The 20,144-nt window shown below is 44.8% G+C and overlaps 1 protein-coding gene across 8 annotated transcripts in view; it reads left to right on the top strand.

Moving 5' to 3' along the window:
- Nucleotides 1-19,805, top strand: part of MBNL2 (muscleblind like splicing regulator 2) — a 152,657-nt gene extending 132,852 nt beyond the window's left edge. For all 8 annotated transcript variants that reach the window (XM_028527071.2, XM_028527072.2, XM_028527073.2 and 5 more), the window contains one exon: nt 17,026-19,805. In XM_028527071.2, the coding sequence (XP_028382872.1) occupies nt 17,026-17,040 (15 nt within the window). In that variant the 3' untranslated portion in view covers nt 17,041-19,805. The remainder of the gene's footprint in view (nt 1-17,025) is intronic.
- The last annotated feature ends 339 nt before the right edge of the window (nt 19,806-20,144 follow it).

Here is a 20,144-nt window from a genome sequence, read left to right as displayed (position 1 = left end):
AAGTCCCATTTCCCAGACATGCCACCTGATATAAATTTACTATAGATAATCAGTTTCAAAAATATCTTATCAGGAATGTGAAATAATTACATGTAGTCAGATGTACATATTGTGTTTTGTCTGGCCTGCTACAAATTACTAGAGAGAAAAGCAAATCATGAGATTCTACTCATCCTCACATATAAATGTGAACACAACTTTGAAGCTATTTGTATACAGAGTCTTAGATGTATAGGTTAGCGTATACCAACCAAGAAATCTGGAAAGGCAAGGTCACGTTTTACTCAAACGCTCACCTCTGAGAGTTGTATAAAACATCTATTATTCAAAACCATCTGCCAGGACTAGATTCAGATGGATGTAGGAGGCATTTAGCATTCCCCGCCACTTGACCAATTTGGAGGTGGCACCTTCACAAGAAAACTCTCGGTGATGTGGGTTCCCACGTAGGAGGAGGAGCATTCTGTCAGATACCACTCCTGAAATACACAGTGCAGTGGCCGGCTTCTGGGGCTGGTCCCACTGTAAAAAGGCTCCTTTCTTGTGGTTTGCTGGTTCCAGGAGGCAGATTACAGACAGCAGCTGGGCAGCAAGTGTCAGAAGCCAACCCTTTAGAACCACACTGGGGTGGAGACATCCATCCCAGCATTGCACTGAGACAGTTGCTCAGCCCCAGCCACCTGTAGCTTCCTGCTGACAGTCTGACTGTAGGAGGGGTCCCACTGCAGCAGTGCGTCTTGTGGCTTCCTGTGAGGCAGCATTGCCGCATGGGACATTTTGTGGACAGAGGTCAAAGGGAGTGAGTGTGTGTGTGTAGGAGGGGGGTAGAGAGAAAGAGAGAGAATGAGCTTGGAGCCTGCTGCATCTATCCAAGTAAATAAAAAAAAAACGATGAAAATTACAGTGTTTTCATTCAGTGTATGCTATTAGTTAAAGCTTCTTGGCAACTTGAGTCTAAATCCCATGGTGCGGTGCAGCCAGGGCACGGGAATCCAGGCTGGCTAGTGCGGTCAGACTATTTTTAGAAGGCAGGTAGGAGGGCTCCTCCGTCTTAGGTGGACTTGGTTTGCGAGAGCCGCATGTATAGAGGCAGATTATTCTTTCTCTTCAAGACAGCAGAGCGTGAGAAGAAAATAGACCTTCTCCTGTCCTGCCTCAGAGGCTGCTGCCTCGCAGGACTACCATGAGGTTTAATGAGTAAGTGTGTCTGCAGACTTTCTCTGAGAAAGGCTAAGTTACATAAGTGGCATAATCCAGTACGTTTTCATTTTCCATGAATAATTGACACCTCGTGGTGAGAAGCTTGGGCGGAATTCTTCTGTGCATAACACCTAAAGACCTAATATCAGCTCCAATGTCGTGCAGTGGGAGAGAAACGTCAAGGGCTCCTGTGTAGAACTTGACCTCCTGGCGGGTTGTCCTACTTAGTGCACGTCAAATCCCGTCCTCTTTCCCATTGTGATGGAATTTGGGGGAAGCTTTTTAGATTGAAAAGTCATGCTCCCCACAGTATTTTGACTTTTGTTACGGTGATAAAATCATGCTCCGTTTTTCTAATTTGAGTGCTCCTCTTTCGAGCAGCAGGAAGATACCATTCATTCTACATGTATGTTTATTTCCAGCTCTCGATGTGTAAGGAAAGACCAGCTGCCATGCAGGAATTCAGACCCATTGCCAAGGGTTGAAAGGTGAAAGGGGTCTCATTGTGATAAACGTTGCCTGAGCAGAGGGAAATTTTGATTCAATAGGCATTTATCTCCCCGAGTGCTGCCACCACCGCCCGCCTTCTCGCACGTGCCCCTGCGCGTTTGGGGGGCTGCCAGCCTTCCTGAGTGAGTGATGGACAGGGGAGAGCTCTGCTGCTTCCCCACAAGCTAACCTGGCTGTCGCTCCCACTGCACCCGATAGGACAACCACCATGTGTCAAAGACAAAGTGGCATTCGGTCTGGCCTCTCAGCCCCTCCTGGCAGTCCCTCTAGGCAACAGCTTCCGGGGTCTGAGTCTGCTGAGCGTTCCAGAAGCCACCAGTGTGGGCAGGTACTAGAGGTAGCTAGGAGCCCACTGCCTAGTCAAAGAGAGTGAGGAAGGTAGAGAGTGTCACCCAGTGCCATAGCCATATGCTCAAGCATTACTACCTGGGAGGTGAGCCCACGGCAGGGCCTTGTGCCTAACGTGGGGAGGGAAGTCTTGAGGGATGTGAAGGAACTAGACAGGTAGTGGACAGGTGAGGTAGTTCCTGAGCAGTGTGTGAAAGTCAAGGGGTGAACACAGGGGTAGGGGAAGGGGAAAAGGGCCCTGACATTATAAATGCACAGTGTTACGCTTTACGGGTGCTCACGTGTAAGCCAATCAGGTGGGTCCTGTTCTTCATCTTGTGCACGTGACAGAGTCAAGGCTCAGATCTGGCCACATCTCGAATCCATAGTCGAGTCTGCACTTGACCTCAAGCCTATCTGACCCTGAAGCCAATGCTTCCCTCTTAGCCCACACTGATCCCCAATAGCCTGTGAGGTTCAGACAGGAGCTTCGGGATCAGTCTCGAACTTTCCCACGACAGAAGCTGACAGGGCAGCTAGTAACACATCAGCTCTAAAGAAGGGGCACTCTGGCTCACGTGGGCAACATGGCCTGGTCCAGGCCACGCTGCAGTGAGTGGGAGCGTGAAGGGGAGGATGCGTGTGGGCAGCACTGGAACACTCAGTGGAGGGGGCGAGGAGAAGGGAGGCTGTGGAGGGCCGTGAGGGGCAGGATGAAAGCAGGTCAGAAATGTTAAATGAGAGACTCGGGAACACTGACCTCCTGGAAGCGAGTGGGGAGCTAGAAACTGGGGTATATAGGCTCAGTGCAGAGTAACTGGTGAGGAAGCACTTCTCTGATGAGTGTTGAAACTGGGAGAGAAAACAGAAAACATGGGAAGGATGAACAATCAAGAATCAGGGAAATTCAGGGAGGCATTCGGATCCTTAGCTCTCCCGGTGGCTTTTCTCCAGGGTCTGTGTGTCTGTGGAATTCACTGGCCCCTCCCCCCACCACAGCAACCGTCTGCAAGACGGGTCTCCCGGTGCCCTACAGAGAAAGAATGGTTCTTGTTGACACGTCTTCACTTTTATCTGCACAGTAAAGGACAATTTGTGGACTGGTATTTTCTGACATCAGTTTATGGGAAAAAAACCATAGTTTTTTTAGCATTTAGAATCCATCATCCTTCAGCATTAGGTATAATAGGCTAGAGTTTTGGTCTCTTTGTTTTACTTTAGGTGACCAAATTACATCATCCTTATGATTACTCCACTTGCTCTGGAGTTTTCAAAGATCTCAGAGTTTCTGTTGGTGAGCTTTCCATAATCAAATAGAGGCCCTCTTCACTATGCACCGCAAACACATTTCTGGAAGGAGCATCGTTAAGCTGGTCATTGTAAAACGTCACCCATTTCCCCATAGCCACAGTTACGTCAGGCCTTCTCGGGGTGACCCAAGACCTGCGTCATCTGCAACAAGGTTATGAAGTGCATCAGTCATAAGAGCAAATTCACCACACTCATGCTGTATTTCTACAATCACACACACACACACACACACACACACACACACACAGGAAAATGACGATGCAGGTTATACTGTACATTGGAACAGGAGCCCAGGTCAGCCAGGTTGCTTACCCAGATTGCATAAACAGAGAACCAAGACTAGGACCCAGTGATCTGTGTGCTACCTAGAGCAGTGCTCTTCCCCTCGCACCAAACTGCCTTCCTGAGCTAGGGCTTTCAAGGGTCGTCTGTGGGGCCCGGAGCACTCTAGGGACCTGGGGGTAACTCAGGAGCTCTCCTGTATAAGCACTCCCCAACGACCTTATGCTAAGCCTAGTATAGGAATTGTCTTGCTAAAACCCAGAACAGTTCTGTAGGGGACTGTTCTTATCCCCAATGTGTACGTGTAGATGAGAAAACTACAAGTTCGAGACGCTAAGAAACTTGCCCATGATCATCTATCCAGTGGCAAAACCACATTGAGAACTTTCCTCCAAGCCCTTAACCTCTCATTTTACAGTGAGAAGAAGGACCTTGAAGGGTTACATGGTTCACTCAAGGTGACATAAGAGTTAATAAGAGGTAAAGACGCACCTCCTCACAGCGTGCCCGGTCCTCCTTCCACCACCAAGCCACGATCCATCGTGAATATGCAACTCTCCATTTTTTCTGAACAATCGATAGCTTGCCTCCTCCTCAGAATTTAGAAAGATTTTTGAAGAATCAAAAAGAGACCCCGGGACGTTAAACTCAATTTCTTCTTGTTCTCCAAATACTTTTTCCAGTAATGATTTTATGGTTCTTCCATTCGTCATTCCTTCAATAGTTGTCATTGTTACACTGAAATATTTGAAAGGGCCAGAGAGCCACTTCAGTGATGAGGATTTAGGAGAAAAGGAATTGCTTAAATCAATCCCAGTTATTCATCTTCTTTTCTTTGCCCTCCCCTGACTCCTGCAACATATGGGGGTGGCCTTGAGCAAGGAGAGAAGTTAAAATCAGGGGATCTAAAGATCGTATAAAGGATGAGAAGAAAACTTCCTTGTGTTCCTTTGCCTTGGAAAAAGGTGTTTCAGAGTTGCTTCTTTTAAAAAATATATCAACTTATGAGTTCCCTCATTCTTTCTGCTACGTGAGAAGAGGCGAAGGCTTAAAAATTGAAGTATGGTTGTTTATTAGGCAAGACTGGGTGTGCAGGGTGTCCATGAATAGGGGTTTGCTCGAAGCACAGTGCCCTGAGGTATATTGCTAATTGCTACACCTTGTCGAAACATTCATGTTTTGTGGCCTAGCCTAGGAAACTAAAATAGGTGAGACGAAATATTACCGTAGGATAATGGTAGCATCACGTGCTTGCTCCCACTAAGCTTTCGTTAACTAATTATCTACTCACAGCCACTCATGAGTTAGGGACAGTGTTTAATTCCCGTGACGCAGATGAGGGACACCAAGAACCAGTTACCCACGGGAACACATCTGTCAGGCCGGAAGCTGGCTTTGAACCGGGTCTGGCTCTACAGAATGGGGGAGGCTGCCTCTCGGGAGATGGTATCTGTCTGTCCTTGACATTGGTCATCGTATGCTACTGGCTGGAAATGTCTTTATATAAAAGATCTTAGTTTGAAGTGATTCATATGAATGGCAGTTGGGACTTTCATAAATAAATAGAGAAATTCAGCCTCTATTAAGCTGTCGGTGACAGGTCAGGATATACAAACACAGAAACGGAAGTGAATGCACTTGACATTTTAAAAAACCTTTGTCTCGTCAAAAATCAAGCATATTACCAGCGTAGATGGAGTTCCATCCAGATCATATTACATTTAAATGTACACTATTACTATTCGAATGCCTATTTAAATAGAAGTTGAAACCAAATTTTATATAAGATCATGAATCTTAAACAGACTAAGGAAAGGAAACCAGCATTCACCAACAGCCCCTATTACGCATCAGAGACCTTATGTACACTCTTCCATTCAACACTCAGCAGAACTCTGGCAAGTGTCTTACCCATTTTCCAGAGGAGAGAAAATCGTAAAACATAATTTACTTAAGATTAAAGAAGTAGGAAGTGGCTGCACAGCTTGAGAAGTAAGATTTGTCCGGGTCCGAATCCTGTTCTCTTCTGCATCCACCATATTTGAATTAGACATTATTATGGCCAATGTAGGATTGGGATTAATCTCTTTGTATGGTCTCCTTACACACGTCTAACTACTGAGTTTTAACTACTAACTGTAAAAGTTGTAACAACTTAAGAAGAAAGTTCTAGTGGAACTTTTAACATCCAGGTGTAGTGTTACCAGAAACAGTCTGAAAACATGGCTGGTTGCTGAGACCAACAGCGAAATGAAAGTTTCAGTCCAGGAAACGAGAGCTGGACTCTCGTCCTATGGACAAGGGCCCCGTCCTTGGGGGGTCACTGTCAAGTGACTTCCGGCAGAAAAGAGTCCACCAAGAGGAGTTCTCTCACCTGAAACTTTCATTTCTTAAACAACAATAATTTAAAAATTGAGAGACTATTTTTTCCCAGTCTTCCCACCGAGCCTTGCCTATCAAGCTCAGGTTAGATAAACGTCGCTAGTTGGGAACGACTGTGTTGTGCAGCCCGGACTAGGCAGCTGTGAAGGGAGCAACTAGAAAGTTCGTTCAGTTGTGAGTGAAACCGTAGAGCTAAATTAAGGAGCGTGCCAAGCAATCCAACGACGATTCAGGTGAGCTCCCAGGAGGAGCCAGGGTCCCATTCTGAAGCCAAAACACGGGAAGGATGCAAAGAAAGGCAGGAGAAGAGGGGAAAAAAAGAAGGAATTAAGTATTGGCAAGAAAGGGGAATGGGAACTGACTGTTTAGTGGCTGCAGGCTTGCAGACTGGAATCATGGAGAGTTCTGCAGACGGGCAGGGGTAACGGTCGCCCAGCCACGCGCGTGAACTACTCGCCTAAAACAGGTTAAAATGGCAAATTTCATGCACTGCCTGTTTTGCCTCCAAGAAGATTGGAGATTGACAGAGGTTGGAAAGAAGGACGTCTCCCTGTACTTAAGTTGTTTTATCAAATCCACAGTATAAAATTATCCTTTTCACAGTAAAAATTCTTGATGGCTGCCATGTCCCACTGTGAGCATCCGTTTTCACGAAGCAGGTCGCTGAGTACAGACGCAGCTTCTCCCCCGGCGAACCGTGTCTGTTGGCAGCCGGGACCATCGATGTGGAGGCGCCGTGCCGCACGAATGTCCACTGTGTCCTCAGTGGGGACACAGCGTCACACCTTTTTTTTTTTTTTTTTTTTGAGAGGGTTGGCAGAGCCAGCTGCGGCTTTATTTTAGGAGGGGAAGAAAAAACCAAACAGTTGATTTGGCTTTTAGTTGCAGGCATGGGTAAAAGGCGGTGCCCTAGGCAGCGAGCACCCCCACCTCAAGGTGCGCTGAGGCCTGGGACTGTGCCTGTCTGAGTAGATGTTTCCTAAGAGTCCAGTGTCCTCCGTGTAACACTCACAGCTCTGGGAACACAGTACTGACCAGACCGTCCCTGCTCTCGTGGGCTTCACACGGTCAGCGGGACAGGCGGCAAACCCACGTGCAAGTACTTGCAGTCAAAGTACTGGCCTGGCCAAAAAGTTCATTTGAGCTTTTTTTTTTTTTCATATAATGGCTCTAGTGCTTAGTTGTCTTTAACTCCATTCAAAACGATTTTGTTAGATTGCATTGTGACAGCTGCCATATCAGCGTGCATTAAAAAAAACTTATCAAAATTGGTGAATTTTTGTGCAGCCATTTTAGTATTGAAGATGGAAGAAGACACAACATTTTTGGTGTATTGTGCTTTATTATCTCAAGGCAAAAATGTAACTGAAATGCAAAAAAAAATTGTGCAGTGTATGGAAAAGGTGCTGTGACTGATCAAATGTGTCACAAGTGGTTTGTGCAGTTTCTTGGTATACTGACATTTTGGCCAAATAATCCTTTGCTGTGGGGCTGTCTCATGCACTGGAAGATGTTTAGCAGCACCCCTGGCCTCTACGCACTGGAAGCCAATAGTGGGAGATAGCCGACATACTCAAAACACCCAAATCCATAAAGTTATTGGTGAAAATGAAAACTGTCTCTTATTTTATGGGAAAAAAATAAACAGACTTTTTGGCCAACCCAATAATCATCACATAGTAAGGATCCTCTCGAAACTCGGAGATGCTGGAGGAATGGGCCTCGCCTCCGAGCCCTGAGGGAGGGAGGCAGTCAGTAATAAAGAAGTGAAAGAGGACATGGAAGCTCTCATCCTTCATATGTTTTCTCCCTTCGGTTCCCATCTCACTCTCTATTACACCCGGATATTTTGGCACTTTCTGGGGAGCTAATAGGGAGGACAGGTGGCAACCTGGTTTAATTACCCACCACACTGCGGAGTGAAAAACTAAGGCTCAGAAGGGTCACAAAGCAGGTCGGTGGCACAGAGAAGCCTCTAGAAATTTTACTGCAGAATCTGTTTTGATTTGTCCCTGGCACACAAGTGAGTGGTTTTGTTCATCTCTCTCTCCCTCTCTCTCTCTCTGTCTGACACACATACAAAAAGAGGCAAAGAACTGAAAACAAAACAAAGCAAATTTCGCTGGAAATGTCGGTGGCACTGCCATCCCACCAGTCTGAGAAACGTGCAAGGTGATTAGCAGACATACTTCACACCCTGTACATATTATTAATCGTACCGCTCTTTTTACTGAATCTTCACACTTTGCTTTTCTGCCTTTAGCATCTTAAAAGCCCGTTCTCCACAGGCTGAATGATACATGCTGCCCCACTGTTCAAATGAACGCTGGAGCCGAAATGTGCCCGGGACTCTAGGTCTCACGTAACGGCAGTGGGCACAGAGGCAGGGCACTGAGCTGCCCGGGTGTTGCACCCACCGGGGCGCTCTGTCTGGGATTTCTCTTGACCTGAGTCTTCAGTTTATCACTGGGGGCAAAACCGCACATTGAAAAGAGCAGGTATAAATGAATGCTTTAGAAAGTTCTTTTCAGTTGCTACATACACCATTTTTTGAAAGTGTAAGAAAGAGCTTTCTTAGATGGCACCTCCATATCTAAAGCTCTCCTTCCGTGAAAGAGCCTCAGGTGTGGGCAGCCCATTGAATCCCAGACAGCTTTGCTCGCTGTAAATCTTCCCATAAACCATCTTGCTGTAGGTATTCTAAAGATAATATTTTTAGAGAAATATTTTATATCTACTATTATGTTTTAGAATTTTTTAAATAGTGCGGCCCTAATAGTATTTATTGTTTCTTGATTTAGTAGAAGAATATAGCCTTCTTTCATATGCAGACAGTCCCTAATTTAAAAAATGTTTGTTTGTTCAACATTCCCTTTGTCACTTGGCTTGGGGCTCGTGATTTTCCCGTAGAGACAGTGGCAGACAGTGGCGGTTAGGGGTCTGGACTGCCTGCGGTAGGGTAACTCATGGCATTGCTCAGAGATAATACCGTGCTGACAGCATGGGACTGGCCAAATGCCATGTTCACAGGTGTTTCTGTGCCTCTGAGATTCAAGATGCCAGAAGCCTGTGCGTACCTCAAGCCCCAGACAGCTGTGTGACAGGAAAGACCTTCCCCCTCGCCACCTGCACACAGTCTAGGGACCATGATAGTGTGGTGAGTTCATGATTGGAATGTTCCCTGGGGAAGGCTCAAGGAGTACGAATGGGGTGTGAAGTCAAAAACGTCAGGGGATGAGTAAGGAGGTAGAAGCTGGGACCTGCTTGTGGGGGGCCACCAGCCGCATTCATATCGCCCTCTTCCTCCTCTCCCTCGGGCTCCAGGGCTCCATCTGCCCCCTTCTTTCTTTCTTCCCGGCTGTCACGTGGCCCTTGCAGTCCAGGGCTTTGTTTTGTCTTGACCTCTGGCCTCTGCGGCCCGAACATGGCCCCCATGGCTCCTCCCTTCCTGAACAACCACACAACTCTCCTGAGCATGCTTTTGTTTTAAACACCTCCGTGAGCATCAGGGGAAAGCACAAGAAGTAAAAAGTCTCCTCTCATACACCTTTGTCTTCTACCTCATTTATGCCCTGTAAGTGAAAACGTCACCTTTGGATAATGCACGGGTGTTTGGATGGTTTGGGGACTAGACCCCCATCTCGCCAGGAGAGCGACAGCAATGGTCCCCAGAATCCTCTCAGGAGATTGGGGCTGGGACTGTGGCAGAGAACGGGGCGTGATCACGGCATCATTGAAGTACTCAGAGTCCAGCTGTGTCCACACGTGGCATGGACTCATGGGAGGAGCGTGATGCTATTCAAATCAAGGGTCCCTATGCAGGTATTGTGTCCAGGTGATGCCAGTGTGGGCCCCGGTCAGTAATCTTCAGTGAGGCCAGAGTATTGCCTGCCAGCACAAAGTCAGTGACTAATACTGTAAATGACCATTGTTATATGTTAGAAAGTCTATCTATCTGAAGTGTTCACTGTGTTCAGGTATCACAAAATGGAAAATATTAGACAGAAATGAGTCACCAACACAATGATACGGCATTTAAAACAGGGGAACTAGAGCTTTGACTGGCACCTTCTAGCGATGGCAGGAGGCACAACAACGATCCTGACCGAATGCTCTTTAAGGCCTACTGCAAGTGGAGGGCATTCCCACTGACCCGAGGTTGCTCTTCTCGAGAGTGAAACTGATTGTCACATTTAATAAGTTTATGCCCTTTCTGTATAAGTAAAAGCCCCTTTTGTAAACAAGTCAGGTATGGCATAAGACACTACCATCCCTCAGAACAATATCCCCCCAAATAATTAATATGAGCATTTTTCAAAGTGTCTTTTTATATATCACTAATTATCTTTGAATTTTTTATACAAAGTGTATGAATAGTCTTGAAATTGGCCAAAGTTCTTGAAGTTGTCCATTCATTAACACACATCAGAATTGCTCTGATAACTATGTGTATCAAGAGACCAAAGACATTTGCATTTGACTTCAGTAACCAGTACTATGACGAAGTACAGATTTATTTTGCAGCCCAACATGTACAAACATCCTTCTGCCCTTGTACAACTCGCTGCAATCAAAATACTTCACCGGTTTTGCCTGTTGGACAAAGTCGAGAAATTTCAGACAGCCATGGTCGCCATGGCAAAGCTGGGGGGGGGCGTGGGGTGATGGGGAAAGGGTGGAGGGGACAGGAAACAAGGAGACGGAAGGAGGGGGGAACACCAGCAGAGCGCAGTGAGGATGCACAGGGCGACAGGGTAAGGAAACGGAAGAAATGAAAAGATGCTGGGACGGTGTGCCACGGGCAAACTTCCTTAGCCGGGCCATATTTTTAGGCATTCCATTGTTTTCTATTTTTAAATCAGTAATACGTTTTGTTTGTAATGACAGTGAAACATCCTTTCTTTAATTGCTTCCTGAGGGAACAGGAGCTTGTAACCAGGGAAAAAGATTTCTAAGAAATCAACCTAGTCTAGAAGTTTCCTTGAGGGGGCCTTTTTTTGGTTAGCTGCCCTGTTCCCACCCTCTGTGAGCGATTCTGCCCACCTGCCCAGAATACTTCTCCTTTTGTCTGTACATAATGGTGGAGGAATGGAGGGGGAATATACACATGGATGTTGTCGGAAGAGCTCTTTTCCTGCCTCCGTTGCTACAGCTTTCTCGAGAGTCCACTAGTTTTCTGTTCAGGCCGACATTGTGGCGTTGCAGCCTCGGAAATTCCTTATTTATTCAGCCGTTTGTGCAACCAACAGTCACTGAGTGCCTCCCACGTGCCCAGCCCCACCCTGGACACTAGAGGCATAAAGGTCGATGGGGCGCTGTCCTGTACTTACAAAACCAAGTCTGGCTGTGAACCTAGTCCCTGCCTCTGCCCTGCGTGGAATTGCCTAGTCAGGCTCCCACGCTACTGATTCCTTCAGATGTCAGCAAGGCCATGCACACACTTATAAGGTGTATCTTGTTTACTTCTTCAAACTCAACATTACACAGATATCATTGGATAGCTTTTCCCAGGAGGATTTAACTAAAACATCCATGATCCCCCTTCTCTAACCATTTCGTGGTTCGCATCCATAGGGACAGTAGGTCTTGTCACTGAAGTGTTTTCTATCAGTGAAGCCAAGCAGTGAGAGTTCTTACAGAACTTGACACTGAGCTAACATTTTCAAAGGTAACCCATTCGATGTCCCTGCATCTTGGCGATGAGCAGGTTTACCTAAGAAGTGTGAGCATTTCTAGATGTCACCTAGAATCTCCCAACCTCCAAAATTATTCATATATTCAGTTCCTGGAGATCAACCACAAGGCTGAAAACTCAGTACAAATGTCGGTGCCTCTGAAGCCCCAAGGAAAGTCTGTATTGATGTGTCTCCTTTCGCACCTGTTGCCTGCGAGCCGGTTAGCTCACCTGTTGCGTGCCCGCTGCCGATGTGCTCCATCCAGCTCAGTGTTGCAGCCTCTGCACACAGCTGTGCTGCCAGCCAAGAGCATTTCCCATGCTGGTCAGTTTTTTTTTTTTCAAGTGCCCACCCAGGGTAAAGGCCCGTGGATGGCTCAGCCTAAATTCACCATCAGCTTGGAAGAGACAGGTGACAGGCCCATTTCATTCCTGGTGAACCAGTCAAGGGGAGAACAGCGTTTTCTTCTTGGGGACACAGCACCTCTTGGTCAAGGACCCTACCCCTTTGGGTGAAAGCCAAGTGCCTAGAAGTGGCAGGATGAACTTCCTGTCACCGTGCTCTCCTGATCCTGCCCGCAGGGGTGACGGCCGCCTCCCTGTCTGTCACCTGCAGCCTTGGCCGCCGCCTGGCCCCGGAAGCTAGTGACCCAGGCTGAGAGGACATCCCCTCCAAGAAAGTAAGGCTCGACAAGGCCACAGACCAGCAGCGCATAGCTGCATTCGACCCAAAACACAGAGCTGTTTTCTATAATGTGAATTCATTGCTGAATTTCCAGTTTGGTTATTTTTTTTTAAATGGAAAGGTCCAGCCGTGGAGAGCCCAGGTTTCTGCAGGAAGCAGTGGGCTGGAGCTCAGGCGCTGCTACTCCATGCTTCCTGGACACAGGCCCCTCCCCCTGCCACGCTCTGTGCCTGACCCACTCACTCACATGCCTTTCCTGCCCCGCCCCAGAGGCCTAATATCTAGGCCCCACCCAGCCCAGTCTTCCTCTGACAAGCCTGACTGCCGTTGCACTGGGAGTCAGTGGCAGGCACTTCACCGAGGGTGCAGGGACCATCGAGTGGCTGGCTGCTCACAACACATTTGATGGGGAACGACCCATTCAATGCTCTCTGGGGCCATTCATGCTTTGTCTTCAGTAAATAAAGGTGAGACTAAGTGTGCACGGGGCCATAGGGGAGTAATGCAAGCGTGTGAAATAAGCAGAATCATCAGATCCTTAACCCAACCACCTGGAGGAGACGCTCATTGATGAATGGACATTGTTACAGCCAACTGATATTTTTGCACCACAGGCACTCTCGGTACAGCCAGGGGTCCACCAAAGACGTGTGCAGGCACTTACAGTCGGCACCAAGCGAGCCTTAGTTTCAAAGAGAGAACCGCCGATTTTGTGGGCGCCTGCTCTCCTCGTTTCCCCGCGTTCTCCTTCGCGTGGAAAAGGAATTGGAGATAATGCTTTCAGGCCAAGGCTTTGATTTACCACGTTAGACTGGCTCATCCTACTCAGGACTTTGCCTCCCTTCTTCGTCACGATTCTGCTTCACCAAATAATAGTTATTCGAGGGGCTCGTCTACCAGGGAGATAGAAGGGCAGAAATCAGTACAAGCAGCGGGCCAGCGGTTGGGTAGGGACCCCTGTTGCAGGAAGCAGGCACGTTTGCAGCACCCAGCGGGAGGAGGCGGGGTACAATGTGCTCGGCCACCCAGGCGAGGACGCCCCGTGGAGGGGCCTAGCAACCCAACGAGTCCCCCGTCTTGCTCCTCCAGACAGTTAGTCCCACCCGTGATCCTCTGCTCTAAGTCCCACCCCCATCCCTACCATTTTCTTGACCCCCCCCCCCAACCTCCCAGGGGAGGTCTGAGCACCCTGAGAGGCACAGACGTGTCCTTCGGAATCACTGACTCCCCCAGGCCCATCGCAGACTTGTCACTATGCCCTGGAGGGAACTCCCATGCCAGCGCGCAGTGAGCTAACCTCTCCACGCTCATGCGGGCGCGGGCGGGCGCTTGCAGACCGTGGAAGCCGAGTAAAGCTGTTCGTGCTCTCATTTCCCAGCCTGGGAATTAGGGCTGCAACACTGGCCTAGCTCTTGAGGCTCTGGCAACAATCTCTCAGCTCCTCCTGGAAAATCAGTCTATTGCCCTTAAAAGTGACGTTAATGATGCTTCAGAGAGGGGACTCTTAGGACACCCTGGGCGGTGGCTATTGCTCTGACATGTACCTAGTCTGGCAGACCCCCAAGGAGTTTTCAATTGCCCCCCCCCCCCTAGAAAACATGGGCTGCAGCGCCCACCAGTGGAGGAAAGGACTTTGAATATTGGCCTCAGCTTCCAAGAGTACAGGGCCGGGGGTGCAGGGGGAGGGATGCCAGGATAGCTGGACTAACAAGGTCACTCCGGTGAACTGTGGTTTAATTAACCTTTTTTTTATGGACCATCTCAGAATCAGAGCTTGTCAATGTCAGACTCGTAGCCCAAGTTCCGGAGCCATTTATAACCCTGTTCTTTTAGGAATCGATTATCTTTTGTATCTCCATTGAAATATTCAGGCACCTTCGGAAACTTTTGCCCCCCCCGACCATTAAAATTGCAGTGCAAACTGAAGAAGTTTTTCTGCATGAAGGACATATGTTTTATGTCCGTAGTGACCTAGTGTTGGAAGGAAATCTCTGAGAAGCCATAGGAAACGCACAAAATGCACCTGCCCGTCTTACTTCCCATTATGTTTCTGTGGTGCGACTTAACAATATGCTCTGACTAAACGAAAGCCATGCAAAAAAATAGGCAGATGACCTCTCTCTCCCCCTCAGAATGGCTTCTCCACACCCTCCCCCTCAACATGCGCACCTGGGTCTCCCTCCCAGAGCTGCACGTCCAGCTGGGGCCTGTCCCGCTCTCCCCGGGGGCCCCAGGGCCTGCGGGGTCCTGTGTCTGCTGGCATCAGAGGCGGCCACCAGGTGGGCAGTAGGTACATCAGAGGCACTCAGCTGGTAACAGCTCCTCATCTGGACTCCTGTTCTGTCTGTGTCCAGAGTACACTTCGCCCCAGAGTACACCCAGTTCAGACTGTACCAGCAAGCTGCATTTCTCCAAGAAAAATGAATAATCAATTCTATTTTCAAGAAAAGTGCTACCACCAAAAATAATTAAATACTCAAGCTTTTCTTGCCTTCTAAAATCAAACTTCCTTGAACTTCTTGAAGCTCATAGCTGCTAGGAGAGTGATTGATTTTTTTTATATATATATACCACTATACAGCCCACAAGGTAGCGAAAGACATAGACCAGGGTGTGGTTAGCGTTTTCTGGCCAAAGGTGAGAGGTGAGGCGGTAGTAACAGCTGAGAGTTCAGTAGTACCAGCGGTGACTTTTATTTATGTCGTTACCCACACGATGGATCGTGTGTCAGCTGGGCCCGAGGGGGGAAGCTGGGGAAGTCCCGTTAATGCTTTTAGCAAACCTCAAAGTCAATTAAACTGGAGTGACCACATATGTCTATTAGTGTACAGATACACTAATATATACATACTAGACACTATTGTACGTGTATACACTATTAGTGTATAGATACACTAATACCTATAACATAAATTTGCTCATTGCCGGGCTCTCTATGGAATGCTCGTTTTTCCCAGATGGTCAGAAATTTCATTCTCGATGGAATTTTAGTTTCAGTTAACAAGCAAGAACGTGAATGTATTCTCTACTAGGATATACCTATTTAAGAGACTACAGGCTTCTTTCCCTGTATATTTTAGAGAGACTCTTGCTAAAGGAACAGGAAAGAAGGAAGAAAAATGACGTGATTTGCTATCTTGGGCACATTCTTGTTTGGAAACCTTACAGGCATTGTTGAACCTAAGGAACGGAATAGAATAGTTCCTATTTAATAATCAAATATCTAAGTCTAATAATGATGTTATAATGTAACCATCTAAAGAACTGGATTATTAGCTATGTGTAATGTCTATTCAAAAATACTGTGATACGTACATGCAGTATCACTCATACCACTATTTTTATTTGTCTTTCACCATATAAGACAAGGAATGATGTTTTTCTCCGTTAATTTTAAATTCCTAGAATTTTTTAAAAACAAAGAGTTTAGTATAAATATTTATACTAATTCCATTCAGCATAAATATTTAGTACAAGCAAGTTCTACTTTTATCAATTCCCTGCACGTCCCTGTGTTCCAATAAAATAAAGTACACTCGTTTATTTCATGAAAGGAACTATCGGAGTGTTTACACCCGAACTGTTTTGTATTAACCACAGGAGCTCCCACCGAAAGGGAAAATAGCCAGATGTGTGAATGCTAACGTGACGGGACACAAAGTGATGCTTGCAGAAATGAGGCTTTTCTCAGCAAGTGGGTCCCGGTGTGCAGAAATACTAGCTGACCTTGTCCGTAAAGAATTTTTACCGGTGATTTCCTAAACAAAGACTCTTGACTGTTTAATAAGCAAACAGTGTGTTTATTTATTGTACAAAGTCTGGTCAGAGCATTGCGCAAAGAATAAATATTTTGGTTAGAATGTGCTGAAAACTTAGCTTTTAGGCTGGACATTGACGGACTGGGTCGCACGGGGCCAGCTCCCTGCCCTCTGCACAGGTGCGGGGCTGGGAATGAACTTGGGGGTCGAACTCCAGAGGCCATGTTTTGCACTTGATAGTTTAGCTTTAGCTGTGCTTCTGGATGATTAAGAATATTTTAACAGCTTTATTAGAATATTTTCCTTTTTCTCTTTACTATGGGACATGTAAACATGCCCTGAATTTGAAACTTGTTGTTGTTATCTCTTGGGAAGAAAATTACTTGGGATGGGAACACGTCTTTGAATTATAAATGCAACTTAATAAATAAACAATACAATGTATTGTACATTTTTAAATATTTATATTTAAAATTTACCAATAACTTCTCCCATACAAACGAATTCCCTCATTAGACTTCCTTAGTCGCCTTAACAAATATTAATCGAAGGGTAATGTGACATATGACAAAGAAACATGAAGCAAAAACGAAAAAAGGAAATTAGGATCTACAAATATGGCATGTCCACGGACACGCTGCCAAAGTTTTACAGAAAACAGTGTGCGCTGGAATCATCCTTCCTTCCAGCGGCCACATAGCCCAAGTGCTTATTAAGTCTACCTTTGCTCAGCATGAAGGGTGGGGATTGCGCCAAATTATAATTGCATCAGTAGTTGGGAAAAGTTGAAGAACATGCCTATTTTCAAATGTCTGTGTTCGGAGGGTAGAGCTGAAACTCATGACTTTTCCCTCCCAGGAGAATGTCTAAGTCACGCGTGTCTTTTCCTTTAACAGATAATTCTGAAGTGATCAACAGAAGTGGAGTGGAATGCCAAGAATCCGCGTTGAGAATAACAAAACATTGCTACTGTACATACTATCCTGTTTCCTCCTCAATAGAATTGCCACAAACTGCATGCTAAATACAGACCTAGTTCTTCTGGACAGACCACAGCTCTAAGAAGCTAGTGCTGCTATATCATATATGAGTATTAAATATGGTATGCTTAGTATATTCCAACCTAAGATAGTTAACTACCTGAGACCAGCTGTGATGTTTAAAGACATAAAGGATCAAGTTTACTTTTAAAGGGTTTCTCAACATAGTTTCTGTCCTAGGAATATTGTCTTATCTCCATAACTATAGCTCATGCAGAAAGCCCAACCAATTCCGACTCCAAATATTTCAAAGTTAGCAATAAACAAAGAGCATTAGTTTATAAACACCTATTCCAAGGGCAGGTTCAAGTCCAGCTCCAGTCACTGTCATTGCATTTTCCCACTGGATCAAAGGGTATGTTTCACTTCTCGACATGAATGCTGCAGCAGAGACGAGAAGTGAAGTAAAACACTGACACCTGCCCTGCAGGTCTAAAATCTGAATGGAAATTCAAGCACAAGGACCCCGGGGGGACGCATCCCAGCGTGGTGTTTGGTCTGCCTGGAGATGCCGTCTTGAATCACGTGATCCTAGAATTAACACTAACTAGATGGAAAAGAAACTTTGCACGGTATGAGCTTCATACCCCACCAAACAAAGTCTTGAAGGTATTATTTTACAAGTATATTTTTAAAGTTGTTTTATAAGAGAGACTTTGTAGAAGTGCCTAGATTTTGCCAGACTTCATCCAGCTTGACCAGAATGAGCGGCCCCATGCCAACTGTCTAATCTGAGGGTTAGTCTTTCAGACTCACCCTCCGTCTGCCTGTCACCGGATAACCCTTCTAAACTAGAGCCCTAGTCAGTCAAGGAAGCTGTAGGCGAGGAGATCTGTATAATATTCTAATTTAAGTAAGTTTGAGTTTAGTCACTGAAAATTTGACTGTGACTTTAATCTAAATTACTATGTAAACAAAAAAGTAGATAGTCTCACTTTATAAAAAATCCATCACTGTTTTGCATTTCAAAAAAAAGTTGGATTAAACGGTTGTAACTGACTACAGCATGGAAAAAAAATAGTTCTTTTAATTCTTTCACCTTAAAGCATATTTTATGTCTCAAAAGTATAAAAGACTTTAATACAAGTACATACATATTATATATACACATACATATATATACTATATATGGATGAAACATATTTTAATGTTGTTTACTTTTTTAAATACTTGGTTGATCTTCAAGGTAATGGCGATACAATTAAATTTTGTTCAGAAAGTTTGTTTTAAAGTTTATTTTAAGCACTATCGTACCAAATATTTCATATTTCACATTTTATATGTTGCACATAGCCTATACAGTACCTACATAGTTTTTAAATTATTGTTAAAAAAACAAAACAGCGGTTATAAATGAATATTATGTGTAATTGTTTAAACCATCCATTTTCTTTGTGAACATATTAGTGATTGAAGTATTTTGACTTTTGAGATTGAATGTAAAATATTTTAAATTTTGGCATCACCGCCTGTTCTGAAAACTATATGCACCAACCATATCATTTTTTAGAAGAAAGAAATTCACCATTTTAATTAATGTTAGTCAAAGTCTAATGACTATCTTATATCATAGATTTGATAACCCCATCAAAAGAAATCACATTCTAAGTGTAATCTTACATAGCGCTTGTATCGTTACATTTGTTTTTACTTTGTGGGAAAGTATTGTATCTAATTTGTATTTTTTTGGTAGTTTCATCTTTATGTATTATTGATGTTTGTAATTTTCTCAATTATAACAATGTAGTTATGCTACAACTTGCCTAAAACATTCAGACTTATGTTCTTTTTTCTTTTTTTTCTTTGTTAATTCACTTAAACTCATTGAATGCATAGTATACATTACTAAAGGGTAAATTATGTGAATCACTGAAATATTTTTGTAGACTAACTGTTGTAACATTGTCTTTATTTTTTCTTTTGTTTCATGATTTTGATGTTAAAAATTATTAGCACACAACTATTTTCAGCCCTTTAATAATGGAGCATCAAAAACATCAGCTGTATCCCCAAGCAAATAGAGAGGACTGTATTTTTACTACGATATCCATTTTCCAGAATTGTGATTATAATATGCAAAGAGTCATAAATATGCCATTTACGATAAGGAGGAGGCAAGGCAAATGCATAGATGTACAAATATATGTACAACAGATTTTGCTTTTTATTTATTTATAATGTAATTTTATAGAATAATTCTGGGATTTGAGAGGATCTAAAACTATTTTTCTGTATAAATATTATTTGCCAAAAGTTTGTTTATATTCAGAAGTCTGACTATGATGAATAAATCTTAAATGCTTTGTTTAATTACAAAAACAAAATCACCAATATCCAAGACATGAAGACAGCAATTCAACAAACACTGCAGTTAAGAGATGAACTCGTCACTTCTATGGGAACCACATTTCACTCTTGGTTTTTCCGGTATAACAGCACTTCACCGAAATATTCTTTCAGCCATACCACTGGTAACATTTCTACTAAACCTTTCTGTAACGCCTAAAGAATTCCCTCATTCATTACCTTACAGTGTAAACAGGAGTCTAATTTGTATCAATTCTATGTTTCGGTTGTAATATTCAGTTCACTCACCCAATGTACAACCAATGAAATAAAAGAAGCATTTAAAAGGATTTCTAATGTTCCTCCTTTTTGTGTTGGGGCGGACGGATCACCAGCCAAACGGAAACGGTTTTTCCGTTCACAGGGACAACATTTGGTCACTTCAAAGGGGAGCAGGCTCCGGTGTTCAAATGGGGGATCGACAGTTTCTGCTCTTGGTAGTGGCTTTTTAAACGTGAGGAAAGCAACGTAAAAGGATCCTTTTAGAAGCATTCTTAGTATTCTTTGAAATGAAAAGTAGACATGAACCCCACCACTCAGCCCTCTTCCTCAGGACTCTGCCTGAACGAGAAGAGACGTGAACATCAGTAACCGAGTGGGGAACCAAACACCAGCTTCATTGACAGACA

Source organism: Phyllostomus discolor, chromosome 11 (genome assembly GCF_004126475.2).
Source record: "Phyllostomus discolor isolate MPI-MPIP mPhyDis1 chromosome 11, mPhyDis1.pri.v3, whole genome shotgun sequence".
NCBI lineage: Eukaryota > Metazoa > Chordata > Mammalia > Chiroptera > Phyllostomidae > Phyllostomus > Phyllostomus discolor.
This window is presented reverse-complemented; position numbering and strand designations above follow the sequence as displayed.